This window comes from Lontra canadensis, unplaced genomic scaffold (genome assembly GCF_010015895.1).
Source record: "Lontra canadensis isolate GAN:19392208 unplaced genomic scaffold, GSC_riverotter_1.0 scaffold56, whole genome shotgun sequence".
NCBI lineage: Eukaryota > Metazoa > Chordata > Mammalia > Carnivora > Mustelidae > Lontra > Lontra canadensis.
In genome coordinates, this window is record NW_022631050.1 from 11,468,525 (window position 1) to 11,494,166 (window position 25,642).

Consider the following 25,642-nt stretch of genomic DNA (forward strand, 5'->3'; position numbering starts at 1 on the left):
GCAGGTGTAGAAGCAGAACAAGTCGCTCAAAAACCTATACAGACAAATCCCTCTCACTCTCTGCCCAGGCTATAGACTCCCATAGTTAGCTTTATCAACTCAATCCCGGTTTAGTTCCATTCCGTGCAGCACACATTTATGGACACATGACTCTAACTTCAGTCCTAAGCTAGGTTCTGGGGACACAGAAAACATGGACGATGAAAGACTTGGTACCCTTCTTTGAGAAGCTACAGTGAATGGCCCAGAGCCAGGTTCACAGTGTGAAGTGAACAACTTCATTCAGGTAACTCTGAATTCAGCCTTACGTTATAGATCCCCTTTCATATTGTGGCCTCACCCTAGAAATAACATTGAGAACTGACTCGTCTTGTGTTATTCTCTAAAAGTACCAAGGTTTTTTGTTTGTTTGTTTTGGTTTTGGTAAAGATTTTATTTATTTATTTGACAGAGAGAGAGATCACAAGCAGGCAGAGAGGCAGGCAGAGAGAGAGGGAAGCAGGCTCCCTGCTGAGCAGAGAGCCCGATGCAGGGCTCAATCCCCAGACCCTGAGATCATGACCTGCAAGACCCTGAGATCGTGACCTGAGCCGAAGGCAGAGGCTTAACCCACCGAGCCACCCAGGCACCCCCAAAAGTACCAAGTTTTGATTCTGGGACAGTTCTATAGTTGCAGGAATAGTACCACCTCCTTCAACTGTTACAGAACCTGGGCGGGATCCTGGCGGAAGAACCAATTGGCACTCGGAGACTTTGGAGGATCGGAGGTTTATTTAACACCAGTGGGCTCAGAGGAGGTTGTTTCCAAAGGTCTGAGCCCCAAGCACAAGCAGGGAAGGGAATTTGTACCCTTCTACTTCTGCATACTTGGTACTTTTGGCACATGTAGGAAACCGGGTAGGAAAGAAGAACCCAGAAGGGTTGGAACTCCCTTGCTGGTTTGGTCAACCATCTTAAGAGTACAGTTTTTCCCTATTACAACCATTAACAATGTCCAGTACAACTTGGGGAATTAAACAAATTAAGTTACATTCTATGTATTTTCTGTGGAAGAATCTCTGATTTCCCAAGATACATGTGTCCATGTGTGTGTTTGCTTGTTGATCGTACAACACTCAATGGTTTCTCCCTCTCTTCATCTTCTCCATTAAGTCCTGATATCTGGATCTGGGACCTGCTATTGGCTCAGGAGGGAAGTGATGGTACCAAAGATACAATTCTGACATCTCCCTTCCCATACCTTTGTGACCTATGGTATTTGATTCTGAAAAATAGCATGCTGGTTTTAATGCTGATTTTTCTTCTGTTCTTCTTAGTCTCTCAAAACATGGTCATCTGTTTCAGAATCAGAATTTTATACAAGACATTTGTAATGCATGAACACCTGCCCCCCCCCCCATGCCTGGTTTCTGAATTCAAATCTTTGAGGTTGGAGCCCCCACTTCTACATTTATAACAAGTGACTTTGAAGATTCTAGGGTACACTGAAATTTTAGACCCATTGCCCTGGGTGCACTGTTAGCAGAAAGAGTTCATTGTGAAAAGTCCCTGGGTGGAAAGCTAGCTGCTAAGTCTGGGACTTTTCCTGTAATGGGTTATGTGCTTTTGGAATGGGTTTCTTCTCCCAGATCAATAGAGCGTGAACATTGTAGATTTTAGGGCACAGGGAAAGATTTGTGACTCACCAAAGTAGCATGTGTGCATTGTAGCTGCCTTACACCATAGGTAATTCCATTCTTTGAATGAGTACTTAAAAAACCAAAAATTATTTTTCCCAACTGTTAAGTAAAATAAGTCAATAAAATTTAAAGTAAAATTGAAGGTATCCCTAATGCAGCTTATAAATTAATGATTACTGTCAACATATATATCCTTGTTTTCGGTGACAATTGGATTTATAGTCCACATATGGTTTTGCATCAACTTTTGCATTTTTTACCTTTAAATTTACATTTATATATTTGAATACAAGTGAATTAAAATGAGAAAATAACAAGTTTTAGTCATAAAAGCTTACTAGTTCAATATGCCCTCAAAGGATATTGTATCAATACCGATTTTAGGCTTTTACCCTAAATAGTATAACCCAGTCACTTATATGTTGGAGAAAAAAAAAAAAGAATTCTTCCTTGAGCTGTTCCTGAAATTAATATCTTATTGGCTGATTCTTCCCAAAGTAATGACCTATTTGTAATTCTTCTGTTCCTCACCAACCCCTTCTTTTTCTATGTCCCTCTCTCTCGGATTAAGAACTATGCAAAATAGTTTTTACTATTGTCACTTGAATTTTGTGTTGTAGTTAAGAGAATTCTCTCTAATGATGATAAAATGGTGTGTGTATGCTCTTTTAAGTATTTTTAAAAGACTACTGGTTATGGAATATTTATACCCAATAAGAACGCCCACTCAGGTATAGGTAAAACTGCAGTTGCCTGGGCGGTATCAAACACTTATTTTAAAATCCTTTTTCCTAACATAAACAGGATTTTTTTGGACATATATTCAAACAGCGGTCCATGGGAGAAAAGTAATCCTGTAGGGAATTCTTGGTCATGTTGATCTTTACCATTTAGCTACTGTTGTCAGATACTCTTCCAAATGATATAGAAACGCAGTATCATTTAATGCACACAATCATCTCATGAAGATGGCATTGATACTTCCAATATTACAGAAACCACAACCCAAGTGCCCTCAGCCTCTGAGCTTCAGAGCCAGGATCTCAGCGCAGAGCCAACTGGGTGAAAATGCCAGTGCCCTCCCTCCCACCGTGTGGTGCCCCAAGATTAGGAGCTGTGGCTCCACCTGGGGCCAGGTCCTGGAATCCCCTTCAAGGGGCTGTTCTGCCCAGCACTGTGGAATGCAAATTCCCTGGAGCTAACACTTGTTTAGTACAGTTGCACGGGTAACCTAAGGTAGTCAACGCATATTAAAATAGTCCTCATAATAAAATGGCACGCAGTCAACCGTGTAGCCTCCTTACAGAGGGGGGAGGAGAATAGCTCACTTTTCCCGGAGGGCCTGAGAAAGATCAGTTTACAGGCGTCAGCATGGGGTGTTACCCTTCTTCCTTCTCTCCATCTTGGCCCTGGCACGTGCCTCGGGTGACCATCATTTCACATCAGCTCACAGTCTGGGCAGAAAACGTTTACCAGGTCTCCTTTTCTCCCCTACCCAAAACACACTCAGCACTTTGACTCACCTGGCTTCTGATTGGAGGCTGGGTGCTTTGGATAATGACCTCCAGGACCCCTCTGTGGGTCACAGCCTGTTTGCATTACTCTGACCACAACTTAAGACATCTGCAGTGGGGTGTGAGGAAAAGTAAAAGCCTGGTGTTTTCCATTCCCAGGTAGCAGAAGCTCAGAAGCCTGACAACGTTCCAGCCACCTGAGCGGGCCCAGGGCTGGCAGCTGCCCATGTGTCCCTTCCAGATAGGCTGCTCGCTAAAATGAGGGATCTTCTTCAGTACGCCGCCTGCTTCTTTGCCTTTTTCTCTACTGGGTTCTTGGTTGTGGCCACCTGGACAGACTGTTGGATGGTGAATGCTGACGATTCCCTGGAGGTAAGAAGTCAGCACCTTCTTTTTCTGACCCAAGCCTGTCCGAATTTTCTCTCAGTCCCACTGTCTCAGGACACTTACCAGGGCTAATGAAAGACATAATGGCCAACATGGATGGACTTACTCCTTACTGAGTCTTACCTTATTAGCTCATTTAATCATCACAGCTAATGAGGTAGGTAGTGTTGTTATCCCATTTTATAGACGAAGTAACTGAATAATCCCTCTTTTTTTCATCAGGATGAACTCACATAAAGGAAATCACATAACCTCTGTCACTGAACCCTCCAGAAACTCACCTCTTCCACTGCTGCATATACTAAATTGAAAAACATTCCAGTGACATCCTTTCTCACAACCAAACGCTTTCTAATCTTGATGATGGCATTATGAGTAGCATGAGAGCCTCTCTTAAAAAGTGATAATGTAAGAAATTGAGTAATCAAGCTCAAGGTATATAAAACTTACCCAATTACTATGCAAGAGAAGAATGTTATTTTAAGGCGTTTACAAGTAGGAACAAGTACTCTGAGGGAGAACAAATCTTTCCTGTGGGTCTCGAAGTAACAGCGACAGATATGGATTTATAAAACCCTCTCAAAAATAAGCTGTTCTTGGCAGCCAATTGTTAAGTAAGAAATGAGTGAGTGGTTCACATCTCAAGCATTTTATTTTTCTTACCGGAGAAGCTTGGAAAGAAGCAATTTGGAAGTTTACAATAATTTCCTGTGTAGAGGAATTTGAAAGAGGTAGAACTGAGCAAAAATCTAATCTTCAAAATCAGCTATGATTCATTAGTAAGGCTTTAGAAAGTGTAGGTAAGAAAAAGAAACAATATATCAGGAACTCAAAAACTATATAGCAACCCAATCTGCTTTCTTATGTACATCCTGAGGGGAACAATTTGTTCTAACAAATGCTGTAATGTCACCTCTATGAAGTTTAGGAAAGATACCCAAGAGCTAGTCTCTATATTTTTTTTCTTCTAATTTTATTTATTAGACTCTCAAGATGAAGTTAGAAATGGAAAGTAATAATCTTTCTATTTTGATGTGTATTATTTTTGCATTTATTTATTTATTTACTTATTTATTTTGCTTTTAATTTTCTTCTGGCTTCTACATGGCATTTCAAAACTAACGGGGTTAGTTATAAATACTTCTTTAGAGCCAGAAACTTATGTTTCTGAAAACTACGATAGAATTGAAACACTGCCAGGAATGTCTGCTCTATGCGAGTCCAGTGATGTATTTTATCTGGCTGTGCATGTCAGTGGGGAATGAGAAACACAACGCCCTTTGAGTGGTGCTCAGAGAAAAGCACAGATAAAAATGTCTTCTGCCGTTAGTCCCAGAATCTGGATGGCCAGAAGCAGGATATTAATTTAGAAATATGCTGACCTAGAGCACATTCAAAAGTAATTTTTTACAAATATGCAAAATCTTATCTAAAAGCACTGTTAAAATATTTTCTAAAACAATTTGAAAATCTTTCTGCTCAAGATGACAGCATTACTAACTTCACTCGGTAAGAAATGGAAGTTTAGAAAGGGTCGGACCTTGCTGAGAGAGATTGAGAGTCCTGGCCTTTAAAGCACCTTCTTGCTCTGATTTCAGTATCCAACCAATTTGCCATCTGCTCTGTGTAAGAACACTGCTAGTTAAAATGAATGGAACGAGCAGCCCAGGTTATGCACCTCAAGTAAATCCTTGCTAATCTTGGAGAAGAGTTAGTATTTTTTAGCTTCTTTCTTTTTCTCATACTTGAGACGTATTACACACACATTTCTCAAAAAGCCTCAACGTTAAAACAGAAACGCTGAAACAAATGAGGCCTCTTCTCTCCAACGATCTCTTTATTTATCAATATGTTTAAAAGGACATGGCTCTCTGGTAATAATTGCTCCCCCAGTTGGCTGGCATATAAAGGCATACAGTTATCCAGAGATTTGGGGGTTCCGATCATCACAGTCTCAATTCTACTGTTCTCTCTCCTTGCTTCCTTTCTTACGGATGTTTCATCTTTGGTCCTTATTAACGTCTTACTTTAAGAAACTATTGGACAAAAGTGTACACAACAGAAGTGATTTTTAAAAGAACTTACCCACGGAGTATTTAAACACAAAGGAGTATTATGAATTTTTAGCTCCGTTAGCTTTGTTAATCTTCTAGGGTGATGTAGGCGTCAGAGTTGGAAAATAGATTCTACAGTTCAATTCAACATAACGAATATGAAATGGATGGCATATAAAAACTATTGCGCTGATCTACCAGGGGAGGCAAAGATAAAGCGAGAGTGGGTCTTGCCGTCCAGGAGTGGACATTTAGTGTGGAAAAAAAGATAAACATGAAACTATAATGAAAGGCATAAACCGGTTCATATTTGAGAAAGAAATGAACAATATACCATTGGAGGAAAGAAGATAGAATTATTATTTCCCATTGGGGACGTTGAAGCAGGCCTCAGGGAGGAAAAGGCATTTGAGCAAAGCCTCCAAAAGATGCAAAGGATTTCAAAAGGTAGAAATGGCAGCAGGGGACTTGCAGACCAGAGGACACATTGCCAAAGTAAAGAATGAGTAAAAGATCAGGGCTCGTTAGAGGATGAAGGTCAATAACCAAGACCACGAGGCAGAAAAAGCTCAAATATTCTTTTGTCTTACTACAGAATCCTAAAAATGGCATAAAATATTATTCTGCCTTACTCAGGCCTCCCTTGAAGAAGGAAATTCTTTGCATGAAGTAAAAACATTAGGAAAAAAAGAAATGGCCCAGGACTGACCCATTGCACAACCCTAAACCAGGGACAGCAGCCCTAGCCCCCAGCCTGCTCCTTCATTACTGATTTCCCTGTGTTTCTGGGAAGACCCACATGCTGGACAGAACTTGGGCTTTAAGATCATTCCAGCCTGTGTTTGCGACTTGCCTGTGTTCCACTGAACAAGACTGGACTCAGTCTTCAGCCCAGTTTCTTCAATTATGAAACAAAGTAAACTGCGTTGTTTTAAAGTCCTTCCTCCGTCTTCGCATTCTTTAATAACATCAGGACTCTTTGACTATGACTGGTCTGCAATCCTGGAGATGTAGCCAGTCACTGAAGGACCGATGGTGTTTACAGCCTCCCCCCGAAACTTCTACTAGGAATCTATTGCGAACATTCTCCATTTCTCTGTAACTTCATATGCCCATCCTTCCTTTCTCCCATCCTCCTTGTCTCCTTATTTATTTCTTCTTCCTGTCCTTCCCTTCATCCTCTTTTTTTCCCCTTCTTCCTTCCTCTTTTTTCCTGTCTCCTTCCCTCTCTCTTCTATCCCTTATGCTCTTCCTCTCCTTACTTACTCTTTTTCTTTCCAGTCACTTTTCCTTCATCTCTGTTTCCTTCCCTTTCTCTCTCCCTTCATCCCACAAATACTGTTTGATATCTCTGTCCTCCCAGTGCCGTGATGGGTACAGGTTAGGAAGGAAGATGTAACCTAGATCTACATTAGGTTACTCCCAGCATGCTGGCAGAGACAGACAAGTGAGCTGACAGTTACAGTATGGTGTGACACACGCCATCATAACTCAGAACTCTGAGTGGCCAGCTCGCCCAATCTCAGATAATGAGTAAAGGCAATCCAGAAGAAGAAATACCTAAACTAGGACTTGAAGAATAGATGGGTGAGGGAGAAGTCGTAGGGTATCCCCAGCCTAGAAAGGAGGATGGGCAGAGATCCAGATATGAGAGCAACATTTGTGACTTTAGACTGCCTCAGCACCGTAAGAATTTCCAATCTAGTGAGGAGAATATAGGAGCTTGATGCCAAAGGCTTTGTGTTCACATAAAATCAAGATCTTACTCAGTAGAGAAAGGTGCTTCACTGAAAACAAACAAATGCATGTGTTTCACAAAGATCGATTATTCTGGCTACTTGTGGGGAATGGCTGGAATGGGTAGATGAAGTGTAGGAAGACTAACTGGGAGTTCTTCACCATAGAATAGAAGGGAAGCGATGGTGGTTGGACTACTGAGGCAGCAAGCATAGCAAGATGGGTGAAAACACGGGAAACTAAAGAATTCCCATTAGCGGGATTGATAATTCCATGTGGGGAAAGGAGCTGATTCAAGGGAGAAGTCAAGGCTGAAATCCACTTAATCGTTTTTAGGCAGTTGGAGGAATGTTAGGGTTACCAAGAGATTAAACAGAAGAAAACTAGTCTCTATACAGAAGTCATCAAGCAGCAACGTCCCTGGACCATCCCACTATTTTTTTTTTTTTTCATTTAGATTATGATACAGCACCTCAAGGGGACCCGTAATACAATGCTTTATAGTGAGGAAGTTATAGGTTGCACTTGATGTTCAAGGACCTGAGATTAAATCCCGCACTGCCGGGTAATACCTGTATGCTTTTAAATTGTGGACATTTAAATTGCTATAAAGCATATTTCCTCTTCTGTAAAAGAATAATAATATGCGCATCATAAGTGTCTTGTGAGGATTAAATGAGCTTGTGAACCTAAAGCATTTACCACAGTACCGGGCAAACACAAATCAGTTGATAAACAAGAGATATATTATTGTTTATTTGCAGTTTATTGTCTTGTTTTTGTTCTGGAGGAAGAGATGACATTTTGTATAATGTTCACTGAAGGGAGAGATATGAGATTTACGTTCTATTCCTGTTTTCGCTATTGATTCTCTTGGAGAAATTTTGTTTACTTCTCTAAGCTGTGGTTTGCCCATTTTTATACTTATGACTGCTCCTTTTTTGTCTAAACAGGGAATAAGTCAGACAATAGAGACAAAATAGGATAAGGTACCCATTGAATACCTTTTAAAAAGAAAAATAAATTGTGAATTAATTATATTGTTAGTATGTTAACTCAATTAGAAGATAGGTATTTCTTCATTATCCACACTGAAATTAAAAAAAATAGTTTCTTCCAAAGTTACTGGCCTTTCAATTATCAGGAGAGAATGTTTTCACAAGATTAATCCATTTTCAGTTAATCTTGTGTTAATTATTTACTGTGAAATTGCTAGATACCCAACACTATTATGATTAAAATTTTATTACCTCAAATGAAGGTTTCTTATATTTGTATTTACTTTATCCCCATAATCAGGTTTTCTTTCCTCTGGGGTTTCTGATTACAGGAATGATGCCACAGTTGTTTTAGACGTAAAATAAATATTAAAATTATTATACCTGGCATGTACTCTGATTTTTTATGTAGTACTTTTACTTTTCAACTCATTGTGAACTCCTTCAGCAGACACTGGCGTCTACGCATGTTCTCTTGTTCATCTCACGACCTCCTACTGCACCTAGCACCAACTTCCAAATCATGGGAACTTGTGATTTACATGAATTAATTGGGCACATATGAAGATACTTGGCATATTTACGAGAAGTATAAATAAATGAAGGAAATGTAATGTCAAGTGATCTTTGGAAATTACACACTGAACCATAAATGAGAAGGATCTCTGTAAGGAGACCACAACATTTTCCTAGGCAAGATTTTTTTTTTTTTAACCTTACTATAATTTAAACTTTTTCAAGACAGGGGCTTGGTTCCTCTTTTTTATAAGATAGGAATAAAAATCAAATTCCCTGGGATGTATAATAAGATTGGTGAAGAGTGCATTCTGGCCCAGAGAATAAAACTTTCCTGCCTGGTGCTTCAAATAAAGACAGAAATGAAGAAAAGGAGAGAGAAAAATGTAAATGAATATTTTATTATCATTTCTCAACGTACATTGTGATCTGTCAGGACTGATGTAGCCATCATCTCAAAGTTGTGATAACATGCTCTCATAAGCATTCTAAAATGATTAAACATGTGACTTAAACTAATTAAACAATAATTGTTAAAATTGAAATATTTAGGTAGTTCAAATATGTAAATTAGGCCATATAATCAGGAAGGCCACAAAAATTATATTTTGCCTACTAAGTATGCATTATCTCATTTTTGCATTTTATACCTTTGGCTAATCCTCCACAAATAAGTAGGCAGAACTAAACCAAATGTAGGTTAACAAATAAATCCATGGTACCTAAATGGAGGAGAAAAGAAAAGTAACATTTTATGTTTATTTTCTAAAAAGATTTCATTTTTTTTTAAAGATTTTATTTATTTTATTTGACAGATAGAGATCACAAGTAGGCAGAGAGGCAGGCAGAGAGAGAAGAGGAAGCAGGCTCCCCGCCGAGCAGAGAGCCCGATGCGGGGCTCATCCCAGGACCCTGGGATCATGACCCGAGCTGAAGGCAGAGGCTTTAACCCACTGAGCCACCCAGGCGCCCCTCATTTATTTTTTTGACAGAGAGGGGGAGCGCAAGCACAGGGAGTGGGAGAGGGAGAAGCAGGCCTCTTGCAGAGCAGGGAGCCTGATGCAGGGCTCTATCCCAGGACCCTGGGATCATGACTCAAGCCGAAGGCCGATGCTTAATGATGAGCCACCCAGGCACCCCTATTATGCTTATTTAAATCTTGCTTCCTTAACATTATGAGTACTTGTTTTGAGTTCTTTAAAACCCAATATAGTAAGAAAAATAATATAAAATATTCAAACAAAATTCAGAACTATAGTATAAAAAATTCAAATGACTTTCATGTTCAGATTGAAATTGTTTCCAGTCTTAGTAGTAAACCCTGCTACTTACTATAGTATTATTAAAACTTTTGCATCTTAATAAATGTATTTAATTAAATACTAGAAACAGGTAAGTTGCATCTTAAGTGTTCAAGTACATTAGCAGAAGAATGGCACAGTGATGTGAAAAGTATAAATTCCTCTAGTATGTGGATGCAAGATAGTTTTTAAAATAATATATCTTCATGACTTATTCTACTGTTCATACTTCCTCGTCTATGTGTTATATTTACACACGCATCTCACTGCATACGCTTTTATAATCTAACACATATTAACAAAAAAAATCTTATTTGATAGTGGTCAGCCCACAATATTTACTAAGCCTATCATGTGTATGTGTGTGTGTGTATGTGTGTTTGTATATATATATATATGTATATATATATTTTTTTTCTCCCATGTAGCTGGAGAAAAATATATGCCAGTAAATTAAAATATTTTTAAGTTTCTCTAATTCTCAAATGATAGAGAAAATACTTGGAGGCAAGACAAACACATCCAGAACTACAGGAAACAAAACAAGGTAGGCAAAATTGTGTGTTGCTGCTCGTAAATATTTCTGGAGTGATAAAGAAAGAAAAAATTGGCAAAGAGTAGAATAGAGAAGCCTTAATGGAAGGCTGCTAAAGAGAAAAGAATAAGAAATCCCAGAATTAAGGAGCTAATTTAGGATACTATAAATTCAACAGGGAAGAGGCATTGTCGGTACAGGTTCCTAAAGCTTTCTCTGAGTGGTACCCGGCTTATCCTGGGTCCTGTGGTAAACACTTCCCAGAGCGAGTTATGGAGATAGGGTCCAGGCTGACAGCAAGTCAGTATAAACTCTGTTGATAAGTACTAGTTCTTTGACTCTCATATTCAGCTGTTTTGTCTATTCAGTCAAGCCAAAAGCACAGATTAAGCATCAACAATGCATACAGTGTATCAGGCAGAGTTCAAATGTCAGTTAATGTGTGTGGATTTGGAAAATTGACCGACTTTTCTTTTCTCAATCGACATCTATTCAGCATGTCTTATGTTTCCAGCAGAAGAGTCTGTATGCTCCCTGAAACAAGGTGCCACACCTGTCTTGGTCCCTGCTGTATCTCCAGCATTTCGTTAATCTGTTGACTGATGCATGACTGACTCAATGAATAAAGTTGGAAAGATGACAACAGACAGACGCGGGAGACGAATGTACATAAATGCACATAAAAATAATAATGCCGTATTGTAAATACGATAGAATATGGACAAATTATGGCATGATCTAAGAAGAAATTGACTCCTGCTGGAGAAACTAGGAGAACTTCATGGAAGAAGGAATGTCTTTGAAGTGGGACTCGAATGATAGGTAGAAATTTGAAGGCAAAGGGAGATGTTCTCATTATTATACGCCAAGAGCAAGAAAGTTACGTGCTGCTGGGAACTGGGTAGTCAACATCCAGGAGAGAGGCAGCCCAGGTAGGGGGTAAGGAACCTGTGAGCACAAATCCCACCTAAAGGGAGCAGCCGCTTATTTGGCGCTAATTGTTATGTGGGACTGAGGAGTCCGGGTGGCCAGAAGGACCAAGTTTCCAACAGAAGCCAGAAATCCGAACTGTTCCATAAGATCTCTGTGTTTTACTATTGTAAGTAATTAATACTAAGAGATTTATGCTGGCCTCATGTTTGTACTTTTATTGTTACATCTTAGATAAACTGAGTTCTCCCCATTGAGGAGATAATCTGCTCCTCACTCCAAGATTAATAGATATTCACTGAAATAATGTAGAAATTCCTCTTGTACCATTATCTATATTTATTAATGTATAAATTGCATGTTAAAAGAGTAAGCTTAAAATTGGAATCTTCTATTTTGAATGACCTTGTAAGATAAGAATTATTAGTTAACATTTTGCATTTTTGCCCTTTAAGAAAGTTTAACTATAATATTTTGAGCCTCAGTCTGCTTTTTAAACAGCATCTTGTCTTAAAACTTTTAAGAAGTTAGATTTACTTGCCTTTTAGGAAAATTCTTAATAAGCCATTGTGAAACACAGGGATAAGTAAGTGAAGATTATATATTACAGACAAGGGGGGCTTTCCTAAATATGATTAATAATATAAAATCTTTTAACCTTGTCTTTTGTGCACAAAGGCACCTTTAAGGGTGTCTCCAGTAAGTGCTATATTAACACAGAAGTTTAGTTAATTACAGCCCCTATTCTCACGTACCTTAACCGAGTGTGAATACCAAGCAATCTCATAGTGTGCCCCTGAGCATTAATACCTAATGAAATTGGATTCCTTGTTTCCTCTAATGAACTCATTGCTTTTCTAAATATGGTCATTGCAGGTAAATGATCAATAGCCTTGAAAATGACACCACTGCTGGATTATTTTGCCAAAAGACACTTTTCTTAGTGTAAAATGAGAATTATCACATATCTATCACAGGTTCCTTTCTAAATAAGCTTACATATAATGAGAAATACCATGGTGGATTGGTTGGCTTGTTTTAGTGGCTGTTAGACAGTGGAAACTGTGGACAGTCACTGTCCGATTGTAGAGCAGTGACTTTGAATCCACATAACCTAGCTCAGGTTGGAATAAACTGGATGCAGTATGTTCCTGTTAATCAAGACACTGAAGGGCAATAAGCTACGAGAAGGCCTGTTTTCTCATATGGTCTAGCAGTTCCCTACCAAGCATCTCTACTGTATTTGTTTCCTAGGGCTGCCATAACAATTTACCACAACTTGGTGGGTTCACACAAGAGAAATTTATTCTCTCCAAGTTCTGGAGGCCACTTTGAAATCAAGGTGTTGACAGGGTTGTACTCCTTCTGAAGACTCTAGGGGAGAATCCATCCCTTGTGTCTTCCAGGTGCTGGGAGCTGTTGGCATTCCTTGATTTATGGCAACATCACTTCAATTTCTGCTTCTGTGGTCACATTGCCCCCTGCTCTCTGTGTCTCTCATCAAGACACTTGTCATTCGATTTGGGGCCCACTCTTGTACTTCATTAAATATGTAAAGTCCCTCTTTCCAAAAAAGGTCACATCCACAGGTTCTGGGACTTAGGACATGGTCATCTTTTGGGGGGGGGGCATCATTCAACCCATTATATCAACCTTTCTTCTCTTCTATCACTGTTAGTTAGTAATGTTGTACTCAGTCACTATTCAGGTTGTTATAATATTTAAGTACTTTACTAAGATCATTTATGAGCAAATCATCTATATTATGTGTTTGTAATTATTAATTCTTATACCTATCTTAACACCATCTCCTTTATACACATAAGAAGACCGAAGCTCAAAAAAGGTAAGAAAGATCTTACCCAAGGATACAACACACCTTGTTAATATCAACTTAGATTTAAAGTCTATACTTTTTTTACCCGTAGCTTAACTTGCATGCATATCTAACTTGAGATGTTCACATCCTTCTTTAGAAATTGATATGTTAAACTTCACCAGGTTGACCTTCTTTGTTAAATTTGTAGTCCCTGTGTTTCCTTAGGCAGATAATATTCCTAAACTCCAAAATATCCCTTCAGATTTAACCTTAGGAACAGTAAGCCAAAGTAAGGTTTTGTAGAATAGCCATAGGATGATATTAAAGTTTGGGCTTAACACTTCACTCAAAGCTATCTTCCAATTTCCAATGCCTGCCTGAAAGGGATTTGGCATTTTTTAAAAAATGGGTTTTTAAGTATACTGCAGGGTTTAAGAGCAAACACACAGACTGCTGTATTTGAGTCCTATCTCCTCCACTTATTAACTATACTTTCTTGGGGTTATCACTAACCTTTCCTGTACCTCATTCTCCTTATTTGTGAAATAGCTAGAAATAATTGATATCTCACAGGATCCTTTAACGAATAAATGAAATCGTAAGATAAGTAAGTAGTAACTGCTTCATAGTATAGACTCGATGTAAATTTTTAAATTACCAATTAAGAGTATTTTACATGGAAAGTGATAATAGAAGCACAACATTGAAATTTGTGGTGGTGTGGCAAGCGGTGCGGTTTTATTTGGCTCAAAACACAGCTCATGGCTTCAAGGCAGAACATGGAGCAGAGAGTTTCAAAGCACAAATACTCCCTGATAAGGTTTGCTTTTGGAGATCAAAGTGTTTTATGTTCCTTTCTTCCTTCTTCACACCAGTTATGATCTCCCTGCTTTTGCATTTCTCTTCCCACTCTGTGGTTTCTTCTTCCTTTAAGGAAAAATTTATCTTTTGTTTTCCAAGATAATTCTTGGTTAAATTGTACTAAACTATTCCCAGGTAATGTGAATCTGTAATTGAATCAAGACAAACAATCATATTAGCTCTGTTCCATATGCATGAGCTGTGTCAGGAATATTTGAAACTATTTTCCATTGGCATGTTTACAATTTTAAGAAATCTATTGTGAAAAAGAAAAAAGAAAAAAAAGAAGAAATCTATTGTGACTTGCAGCTAACAGATAAAGTAGGGAAAGGCTGGGGGCACTGGTATCTTTTAGCTCTAGGTAGACACTTAGAGTCATCTGCAGTTTCTAAGTAAAAGTGGTTTATGGCTGTCAGACGGTATGAAGTCAAGGCTCAATTTGTTCACATCCATCTCACAGCTTAAACGTTTATAGTATGTTAGTGGAACAAAGAGGAAGAAGTTGTGGGTCTTTATATTTGATTTATTGTTTTCTTTAGGTATAAGTTTCTTTGGCAATTATTGTCAAATTATGAACTTTGTATATCATAACACCTTTCTTCATGGAACACAGGGTTTATGGTGAGCAAAAATTAACGTACATTCTTAACAGACTGAGTCTGCCAACAGTTAGCGACCATTGTTAGATTTATTGATTGATTTTTATTTATTGATTTATTTTTTTAATGAACATGTGTCAGCACAATAAAGCCAAGAATTGTCTCCCTGTTAAACTACGACTCCATGATGGAACTAGTCATAGACACTTGCATATATCTAATTGTGATTTTATCTACATTGAGCACCACTCCTCCTGCCCCCCACCTCCAACCCCCCACCCCCATCAGGAAATCAATTCATTTCCTGGTGGGGAAAGCCTTTAGCTGTTAGTGCTTAAGAGAAAATACTCTAAAGTACATTATGCTTGTTGTAAATGAAATTCCGATCACAATTGCAACCACTGTACTGTACTATCAAATGCACAATAGCCAAGGTCTTCCTTTGATGGAGGGGAGCTGAAGGTGTCTGAGTGGATTGTTTTGCATGGTGTCTTCTCCAACATTTAGGTGAGCACAAAATGCCGAGGCCTCTGGTGGGAGTGTGTCACTAATGCCTTTGATGGGATCCGCACCTGTGACGAGTATGATTCTATACTTGCTGAACACCCCTGTAAGTATGCCTTAGACAAGCCCCTTGCCAGGGAGAGGGTATCGAACAACACTGAACCTGGGTTTCCATTGCATATTTTTGTTTTTTTACAGTCTATAGTAAAGTTCTAACTTTAGAAGTTTTGATTAAAACATTTATTTTATTTCAGAAATGTGAATTGAAACATTTTGAGTCTGTTTTATCTTTTTCCATGTATTTATACATTCCTTGAGGGTAAAAATATTAACTTTTTCATCTCTGCTGCCCCAAAGGGCCTGGCAGAGCGTCTTACACACAGTAGACTTAGAGTACACATTTTTTAAATTGAAATGAATTCTTCAGGGTGCTGTGATTTGAGGATTAGAATCCACAGATTAGATGAAAAGTGTTTCAGAGATGTCTTTCAGGTGCGACTTAAGTCAAATAGGAAGTTTACAGTAATTTAATGGGAAATTTGCTGAGAAAGAGAGAAGGTGGAAGTAGGGGGCAGAGACAGAGAGGCAGAAAAACAGACATAGAGATAGATAGGTAAAGAGAGAAACACAGACAGGATCAGGGAATGAAAACATCAGTATACATGATGATGCATGGTTAGCAGGTAGGGTAAAGCCCTCTCCTTCATCCTCCTCACCTTTAGCTTTAAATTTTGATCAGGTGTTAGCAAGACCCACGTTCCTATGAAATAAAGATTTCAGGGGTGCCTGGGTGGCTCAGTCGGTTAAAGGGCTGCCTTCTGCTCAGGTCATGATCCCAGGATCATGGAATCGAACCCTGCACTGGGCTCCCTGCTCAGTGGGGAATCTGCTTTTCCCTCTCCTTCTGCCTACTTGTGCTTTCTCTCTCCGTCTCTCTGTCAAATAAATATATAAAATCTCAAAAAATAAAAAAAGAAAGAAAGAAAGAAAGAGATTTCATAGATTAAGAGATGTTACCATTGATTCTCTCAGTTTTTCTCCATAGCATTTATTTATTTATTTAGAACATCCAGTCATGCCAAGAAATACCAGAGCTGTTGTTAACGCTAATTGGTTTCGGTCTCTTTCAAAGTGGAGGATGGGGTATAGCAGGAAATGGCAACTTCTTTTCTCAAGTTAAATGAAAAGCAAACCCTTGGAATGTGACTTTTCCCCTGGATGGCTATTTCAGTCAGGGATAAGCACTTAAAAGGAGCAGTGGATGAAAATATCTTCTTCTGCTATTTAGGATTTGAGTGTTCTTCAACCAAATTCCTAAGGCCCATATTTCACTTTTTTTTTAAGACCTGTTAATTCTTTCTTTTTCCCTCCTTGAGCTAACCTAATTCTACCTACAAAGAATCATGATTTGATCCATAAGAATGCAAGTTTATGTGGGCACTAGACTATTACAGAAATGTAGTGCTATGGTGAAAGCAATAAAAAAAAAAGGTAAAATATTTAAAATTTTGAAATACGTTATGTACATTTATGCAAGAATAACAGAAAATATTCATAAGCTTACTGCACAGAGAAAACTGCTGTTTATATTTTAATATTTCTTCTTTTAATCATTTGTCTATACCATCTCACCTTTTTAAATATATTCTTACCTATTAATTTCAAATAATATCTTAAACATTCATCACTTTGATTTAAAAAATTCTATCCTATGCTTAGACACAAGATGAAAATGTATTCTAAGAAAATAACATAACTATACCCTCTAAGTTAAGATATTACCTGTGATATTTTATTTTTAGTCTTTGATATCTTTTATAGAATCATAATTAGATAACCTTTTCCATTTTCCTGTAGACCAAGGGTATACAGACTCAGACAAATTTTTTTCAGGACTCTTGTTGAGTACGCCCTCCCCAAATCAGAATATTTAACATTATTCTACCAGCCAGATCTCAGACAATTCCCAGAAAGAAATTCCTGGCTGGTTAGTATTAGCCATCTGCCTGCAGAACTGCCCTCTTGGAACATGGGCTGACACCATGGGCATAAGCTGGGGAGTTCCACAGAGCATCAGAAATCACACTCTGGGGGCCCTGGGTGATGCAGTCAATTAACAGACGGACTCTTGGTTTTGGCTCAGGTCTTGATCTCAGGGTCTTGGGATTGAGCCTCATGTTGAGCTCTGAGCCCAGCAAGGAGTCTGCTAAACTTGTTCTTTCCCTTTCTCTCTGCTCTTCCCCATTCTTTCCCTCCCTCTTTCTCTCTCTCTCTCTCTAATAAATAAATACAAAAATCTTTAAAAAGAAAGAATGAGAGAAAGAAAGAAAAAAAAGAAAGAAAGAAAGAAAGAAAGAAAGAAAGAAAGAAAGAAAGAAAGAAAGAAAGAAAGAAAAGAAGAAAGAAAGAAAGAAATCGTACTCTGTGTGGGATCGAGTGTTAGTGAGGGGAAAACCAGGGCCATGATTTTAGAGCATCCAATCCAGATGGCAGTGCCGGCCTTGTTGGACCCAGATTCTAAAAGGAGACTTAAAAATATTTAAGGAAGGCCCTCCAAAGTGTGGGACTGCTTGGCTTGGGGTGCTGAGTAGGAGACTCACTTATATATATTATTCAAGATTGTTGAAACATAAAAACTGATACCACCTCGTTAGTTACATCTTTTTCTCTTTCCTGAATTTTGAGAAAAATAGACTTTTGATTTGGCCTAAATTAGAAATTTAAGTTTATTTATTTATTTTTTAAATAATGCCACCTTGTAAGATCTTAAATATTTATCTATTAATCAGGTAGAAGTTGGGGATCCTGGGTGGCTCAGTCAATTAATGGACTGACTTTTGATCTCAGCTCAGGTCTTGATCTCAAGGGGTGAGTTCAAGCCCCATGATGGGCTCAATGCTGGGTGTGGAGCCTACTTAAAAAAAAAAAAAATCAGGTAGATGCTGATTTTATGCATTGATTTCCTCTCTTAGATGGATCATAAAAGTATCTTTTTATTTTAAATAAATTGGCCATATTTTATAAGCAACCTATTACTAAATAAGCCCTAAATTTATCTCACCATTGAGCAAAAATTATTTAAAATTCCAGGAAACTGCAATCACTATGAAAATAAAACATAATTATTGTACCACCAAAAGAATAAATTGTATCACTTTTCTAAGAGCTAAAATAACAGTAGCTTTGACATTGGATAATTAACCCTCCATTTGTGATAAAATTTTCCTATTTTTATTTTTTAAATTTTTTTAAAGATTTTATTTATTTGAAAGAGAGCATGAGAGAGAGAGATCAGAAGCAGCAGGAAGAGGTAGAGGGAAAAGCAGACTCCCCGCTGAGCAGGGAGACCAATGTGGGACTCAATCCCAGGACGCTGGAATCATGACCTGAGCTGAATGCTGATGCTTAACTGACTGATCCACCCAGGTGCCCCAAATTCTCCTATTTTAAATTTAGCATAACTAGGATTCACAGCTCAATAGGTTTTCACAGTTGAGGATGCTTCCATTGCAGATGATGACTACTACTAGTCCATTCTGTTTACCTGATATCCTCTTCCCTAGACCTTCTGCCATATATTCTCAAGTGGCTATAGTTTTTAATTTTGCTCAGTTGACAGTACAACGTTGAAGGCTTCATGTGGAATGTTGGCCAAGAAGGATCACCACCTGAAAATGAAATGAAAAAGAATATGATCTGGCTTCTAGATATAGTGTTCTACTAAATAACAGAAGCTCCTTCTCCTTCTAAAAACCTACTAATGGCTCTCACCAACCTGAACTGACAAGTTACATGTTGATGCATTTTATTCTGCTCCCTATACCATATTTTAGCCAGTTATTAAGAGTACATTTTTAAATAAAACTTCAAACAAATGCAGTGATCATTAATTTCTTAAATATTTACTAGGGTAACTTCTGCAGAATAGATACTCTACTTTCAATCCAGCGTTCACCTGTAATATTTGTCAACAAGACTCATTCCAAAACAGGAAATAAGCAACAAAATAGTTATTTAGTCTACATTATATGCCAGGCATTTTGCTAGGGGGCCAGCAGGACTAAGTAATAATCAGTGCTTAAACAAATAATAATATCAATAATCTCATTATATTTTTGCATTTTATGATAACATTCCACGTTCATGCAGATTTAAAGTCTAATTCTTTCAGTGGGCATGTATCAACGTATGTGATTATCTGTTTTGGGTGCACTTGTGTGCCTTAACATGTTTCCTTCCTCTGACCACAATGTAACCACCTGTCCTGATCTTCCAGTGAAGCTGGTGGTAACTCGAGCATTGATGATTACTGCAGATATTCTAGCTGGCTTTGGATTTATCACCCTGCTTCTTGGCCTCAACTGTGTGAAATTCCTCCCTGATGAGCCATACATCAAAGTCCGCATCTGCTTCGTTTCTGGAACCATATTGCTAATAGCAGGTACTCTCTGCACTAGTGGTGGGGGTAGGGATGCTTGTCATTGATCTTGAAATGAAGGAGAAGGGTGCTTGTCATCAAGCAGTTCATTTGAGGAACATATGTGATCTGCTTTTCTAGATTACAGGTAAAAAGAGCACATCCACCAACCCTACTTCCTTTAGCTGTAGAATTAGATAATTAATTTTTGTTAATGTCCCAAAGTAAAGTTTATTGAAGTCCTTAAACTACTTTTTAAGCATTTAAAAAGTTAAAATGGTGAAAAAAGTTACATAATGCTTAAAATCTTTCAAATAATTTATTTTTTATTATTATTTCTGAAATTAAATTCTAAAGTAAGTCTCAAACCATCCCCTCCATACCTGTACTCACTCCCACCAATTTTTTTGCAGTGAACTAAATTGTGGCAAGTCCTATGTTAGACTTTTCTCATGTGCCATTTGATCATAAATGTAACAATAAAGGAGATTATATCTCCACTTAAGAAGCAGATGAATAAATGGAGTCCTGAAGGCTAATAAATCAAGCATGACTAATGAACAGTCAAGAAGCACTTTACATGGTGTTTATTGATGGAAGAGCAAGAGTGATATTTTACGCAGGTCTGTCATTAAATTCAGTTTAGTCTTCCTCTGTCACAACATGATGTCTTCTTAGGATCTTAATGCAAGCTGAGAGAAAATACACTGGTGAAATCAAAGTGCAAGAAGATTGAAAACCACTGGGCACAGCCCTCAGAAAGAAAACCATCATTTTTTTATGGTAGCAGCCAAAAGCTAGCAAAGCAAATGTACGTGGGAATCTCACCAGGCAGTGCAAGATGAATGGATAGGGATTTGGGAACTAAAAATGCTTGGAGAGGCACCTGGCTGGCTCAGTCAGTAGAGCATGTGATCTTGATCTTGGAGTGGTGAGTTGGAGCCCCATGTGATTGGTAGAGTTTACTTAAAAAACAATAAAAAAGAAAAATAAATACTTAGAGATATACATGTGTGATGTGTGAGTTTAGCAACTGGTCTCCTTTTCTTGATTTGCAAAATAAGGTGAAGCCCCAGTCATCATACCTACTCTGAACTGCTGTCTTGAAGATCCAGTGTGGTTGGAGTAAGCACATAGCAGAGAGCCTAACCCATCACACAGTCAAAACTGTGTGAAGTTTTTCACACACACATGGAGTCAAAGCCTGATGATCCTTAGGTTGTATTAAAAAGTCACAAGAACTTAGTAAGATTTCCTTTTTAAGACGTTTATTCCCATGTCTAGCCTAGTGATAACATGGAGCTTTTGTATGTAAAAATGTGTTTTACTCAACAAATTAAAAAAAAAAAAAAACACCATTTAATGCTATACAATTTTACTCCAGAATACTTTTTGAAATATCGCTAGATATACCATTTTTTATTAAAAAAATAAATGAATAAATGAAAGCAAAGACCAAAACAAAGAAACAATGAATTGATGGGGAAAATCCCTACAGGAATGGTAAAGAAGTGACAAAATTAAATTTCAGTAGATGGCCAAAGGCTTGGAACCATCTAGTATGCCATATATATTGTATGTAAAATACTAATTTTATGTCTAAAATACTAATGCCATACACATGATATGTTACATATAAATATTTATGGCATACTATTTTCATATGAAATTAAATATATACATATTTCATATATATGTATCTCTTTGTGTGTATATGTATAATTTTTCATAATCTGTAAATTTCGTAAAGGAATTTCCATATTAAACTTATAGATTACAATATTATAGAAAATATGTGTAATTTAAACTGTTATCTGACGGTTATGTGTTCATGATCTGGTCCTTCTTAAACTTCTTGCGTTAAACAATTGGGAAAAGAATGCAATGAAATGGTGAACACTTTTCACATAACATTTTGTCCCATAGTTCCTCACCTTTTTCCCTTGCATCTAATCAATGATGTTCAATTTATACCCTTAAAGTGAGAGGACTCTTGTGACATCATTTCAAGCCAGTCCAATTATCAGAGAGACAATTTGGGGTATTAAATTTTGTTTAAAAGGAACAAAATTTCTTTGTTCATGCTTATATAGTGTAGGGTGGTAGAAAAGAATTTATTTTAAAATAAAAGCAGTTTTTACTGAAGTTATTTGTTTTTGACCCCAACACACTAAAATTATTGACTTCTAAAACATAGTTTCCTTATGGGTGCTGATTATGTAGTTGACATAGCTTTAATTGTGGGTCTATGTGGTTGGGCAGAGGAGAAATAGAATAGTCGTAAAGATATATACTTTTAATTAAAAATCAATAGACAATGAATATAGGCTATATATTATTTGTCTTTGATTTTGTGTTCTTTCTTTTTTTTCATATTTTATTTTATATAACACTTAAGAAAACATTGGAAAGAAGGAATTAAAGAAAACCACAATGACCATTTTAACTTTACACAAACAGAGGAAAACTGCATTGTTTAAATCTTTGTATTTCTCTTTATGTATAAACTGATATATAGTTGAGAAGAAATGCAAAATAGAAAACAAAACGAAGACATCAAAGAGGTATCCAAACTTTGAGCTGTCCATGAATCCTTCACATCATTATTATCCCTCTAAATTATGCCATGCATTTTGGGTAGCAGTCAGATCTCCTTGAATTTAAATTTGGGAAGGCCTGCATTATTTTTAGCAACTTTTCTTTCTTTCAGGTGCCCCAGGAATCATTGGTTCCGTGTGGTATGCTGTTGATGTTTATGTGGAACGTTCTTCTCTGGTTTTGCACAATATATTTCTTGGCATCCAATATAAATTTGGTTGGTCTTGTTGGCTCGGAATGGCTGGGTCTCTGGGTTGCTTTTTGGCTGGTGCCATCCTGACATGCTGCTTATACCTCTTCAAAGGTAAGAACAAAATAAAGTAACACATTTACATGCATCCTGTATCAGTCTTCCCAGACAAATGGAAACAGATCTTACCAGCACAAAATAATGAAATGGTGAACACTTTTCACATAGCCTTTTGCATACTTGATCCCTACTTATTATAAATGATACGTGATCCCTACTTATTATAAACAATACTTTAACAATTTCTGTTGTTTAAGGGCAACTGATTTGCAATATTCATGGCTTATTACCTGGTTAGTGGTATAATGGGTGAAAACAAACAAACCCACAGTTATAGCTATATCCAATATCTAAATATAAAATGATGATTTCAGTGTGTTCATAATCCCATATATCTAATTTCATCCAATCTATTCTATATATATCCAGAGTTAAATAAAGAAGTAGACTGAGAGCTAAGTCAAATAATTGTTGTTAATAAATGTAATGTGTTTCTATTGGGTCTCTAAAAATATCACTTTAAAAGTAAGAGAAATCCATCTCCTCATCAGAAAGAAAGAAAGAGAAAAGAGAGAGAAAGAGACAGAGAGAAAGAAAGGAAAAAAGAAAGAGAGAGAAAGAGAAGGGAGGGGGGAGAAAGAAAAGAAAATTACCCAAGTTTTAAATAAATAAAAAAAATAATAATAACTTTCCAGATGAAAATCTTCAAATTTCTTCTAGGGTTCTTCTTAGATGATTCTGTCTTAGAATATTTGTATTCTTTCCTCTTTATGAGAAGAATGGGTAAAATGACATTTTCTCCCCCAGATTTACTGAGTCTTATTTATATTTATATCACAACATTTATCTCTTTCCAACAGATGTTGGACCTGAGAGGCACTATCCGTATTCCACGAGGAAAGCCTATTCAACAGCAACTGTTTCGATGGCCAAGTCATACGTAGCCCCTCGGACAGAGACTGCCAAAATGTATGCAGTGGACACGAGGGTATAGAGTGCCATGTGTCTATCTGCATGTATGTTACTGAAATAATCAATCCATATGTTTGGGTTAATCCAAGAACACTTACTTAAACCTCAATATGTTCAACTAAATTAATTGCTCAGCTTAATCAAGAAGTTTGATTCTCTTATCCTGCTCCTTTTCTGTTACTCTCATATTCTCTTTCCTCCTTTCTACCCTCCTCTTTCACAGGCCCTCATACACTTCCCCTGTATTTCCAGATAAGGTTACTAGGATATACACATGTTTGTTTGTGATTTCTATATTGCTATTAAAGATTGTGACATGGTGATATTCAAGTAAAATGACACTTTAAGACTAGAAAGCAACTTTCTAAAGAGGCCAGAGATTCTAATCTTTGAAGGGATTGACAGCCTCTTAGCAAATTTCCTGGCTTTTGGTTCATTCTTTGTGTTCTCATCTGAATGAGTTATTTGATAACTTGGAAGAAGATGATTCTTCTAAATTTAAACTAGTATATCAAACCCTACCATTACTCTGACTGTTAAAATAGAAAAATAAATCAACAGCTTCATACACCAGCCACTGGTGGAATTTAAAGATAAGAAGTTTCCCCTCCAAGCCTGGCATGTCAAATGTAAGTGCTTAATTAATACTAGAGCAGTGATGATTTATTTCTCATTAACAACATAAGAGATCTGTGTATTATTTTATCACACTATAATTTTGCCTATATATTGCCAAACTATTAGACCACAGCAGTGATAGCTAAACCAGAGAGTTCATTCATTCATTGATTAGACATCCAAAAATGTTTCATGAATACATTATAACAGAATTCACTGATTCAGGTGTCCTCACACCACTGGATCCTCAGCACCCAGGAAAATATCTGACATGTGATAAAATGTAACATAGTTGTTGACTGGAAGAAATAAGGACTCACAGCTCTTTAGTGAAAATAAGATCAATTTTTCTCATAAATTGTGTACTTATTTGAAAAAAGAGAACTATATATTTAATTATACACTTAAAGAAATCAGTGAATGATTGCTAATGGGATTTTACTCATATTCTAATGTAATCATCTTAATTTTTTAAATGGTAGGGTTTTTTAAAAAGTTAAATAATTTAATCTCAGGTTTTCTGATTTCTTATATATCGCATGAATAGCATTAATACTCTTGCTGTACCTTAACAGGCTATCCACTGAACTAGAAATTAGTTCTTTGGAAAAATGAAGATTTAGTTATGAATTTCTGAAGGCCCCCCAAAAGAAGTGTTTTAAATTTAAAAAGCTAAAAGTCGTGTGAAAATGAGATGATGAAAGCCTAATACATATATTTATGTTGTTGTGAATGGTGTTCATGACTTCACGTGGTATCTTTTTACCAGTATGCTCAGGAGAAATTCTAAGTGAATCTTAGAACTGAAAGCAACTGATTAACTTTTATTTCATAGATATAACTAACCATGTAATTGACACTTAAGAAATTATTTGTAGATCATGTTTACTTGTTATATTGGTGTTATTTTATGCAGCTTAAAACTTATTTTTTTTTGTTCTCTTTTTCACAACCTTGGCTTTTAAATTTTTTACTTCTACTTTTATTTAGTAAGGTATTTTCTGTCATGTTTTATATAGTCTAATAAGTCTTTTGAAATTCTTCTTGGGAAAGGCAGGGTAAAATTAATTAAATGACTCATCAGATTTTAGAAATATAAATTTTTCCACCCTAAAAGACTTCATTTGTATGAGGAAATATTTCAGAGGATTCTGGTGATAACTGACATCTATGAATGTTTTGAAATTTTTCTCAATAAAAATGTTTTGTATATCCTGGGACATATATTTGTTTTTTTTTTTTTAATTTCTTTGGGAATTAGCCTTTTGTTATTATAGATGTTGTATATATGCATTTAGAAAGTTGTAGAACAAAAAAATATATCTTCCATATTTTATATATGGCCCTGTGTTC

General features: G+C 36.9%; 1 protein-coding gene across 1 annotated transcript; it reads left to right on the forward strand.

Moving 5' to 3' along the window:
- The first annotated feature begins 3,119 nt into the window (after positions 1-3,119).
- CLDN16 (claudin 16) lies at positions 3,120-25,501 on the forward strand. The gene is given in 8 exon segments (XM_032875643.1): positions 3,120-3,339; positions 3,342-3,376; positions 3,379-3,429; positions 3,431-3,565; positions 15,438-15,540; positions 19,711-19,875; positions 22,562-22,753; positions 23,560-25,501. Coding segments are annotated over 8 exon segments (918 nt in total). The 5' UTR covers positions 3,120-3,236; the 3' UTR covers positions 23,694-25,501.
- The last annotated feature ends 141 nt before the right edge of the window (positions 25,502-25,642 follow it).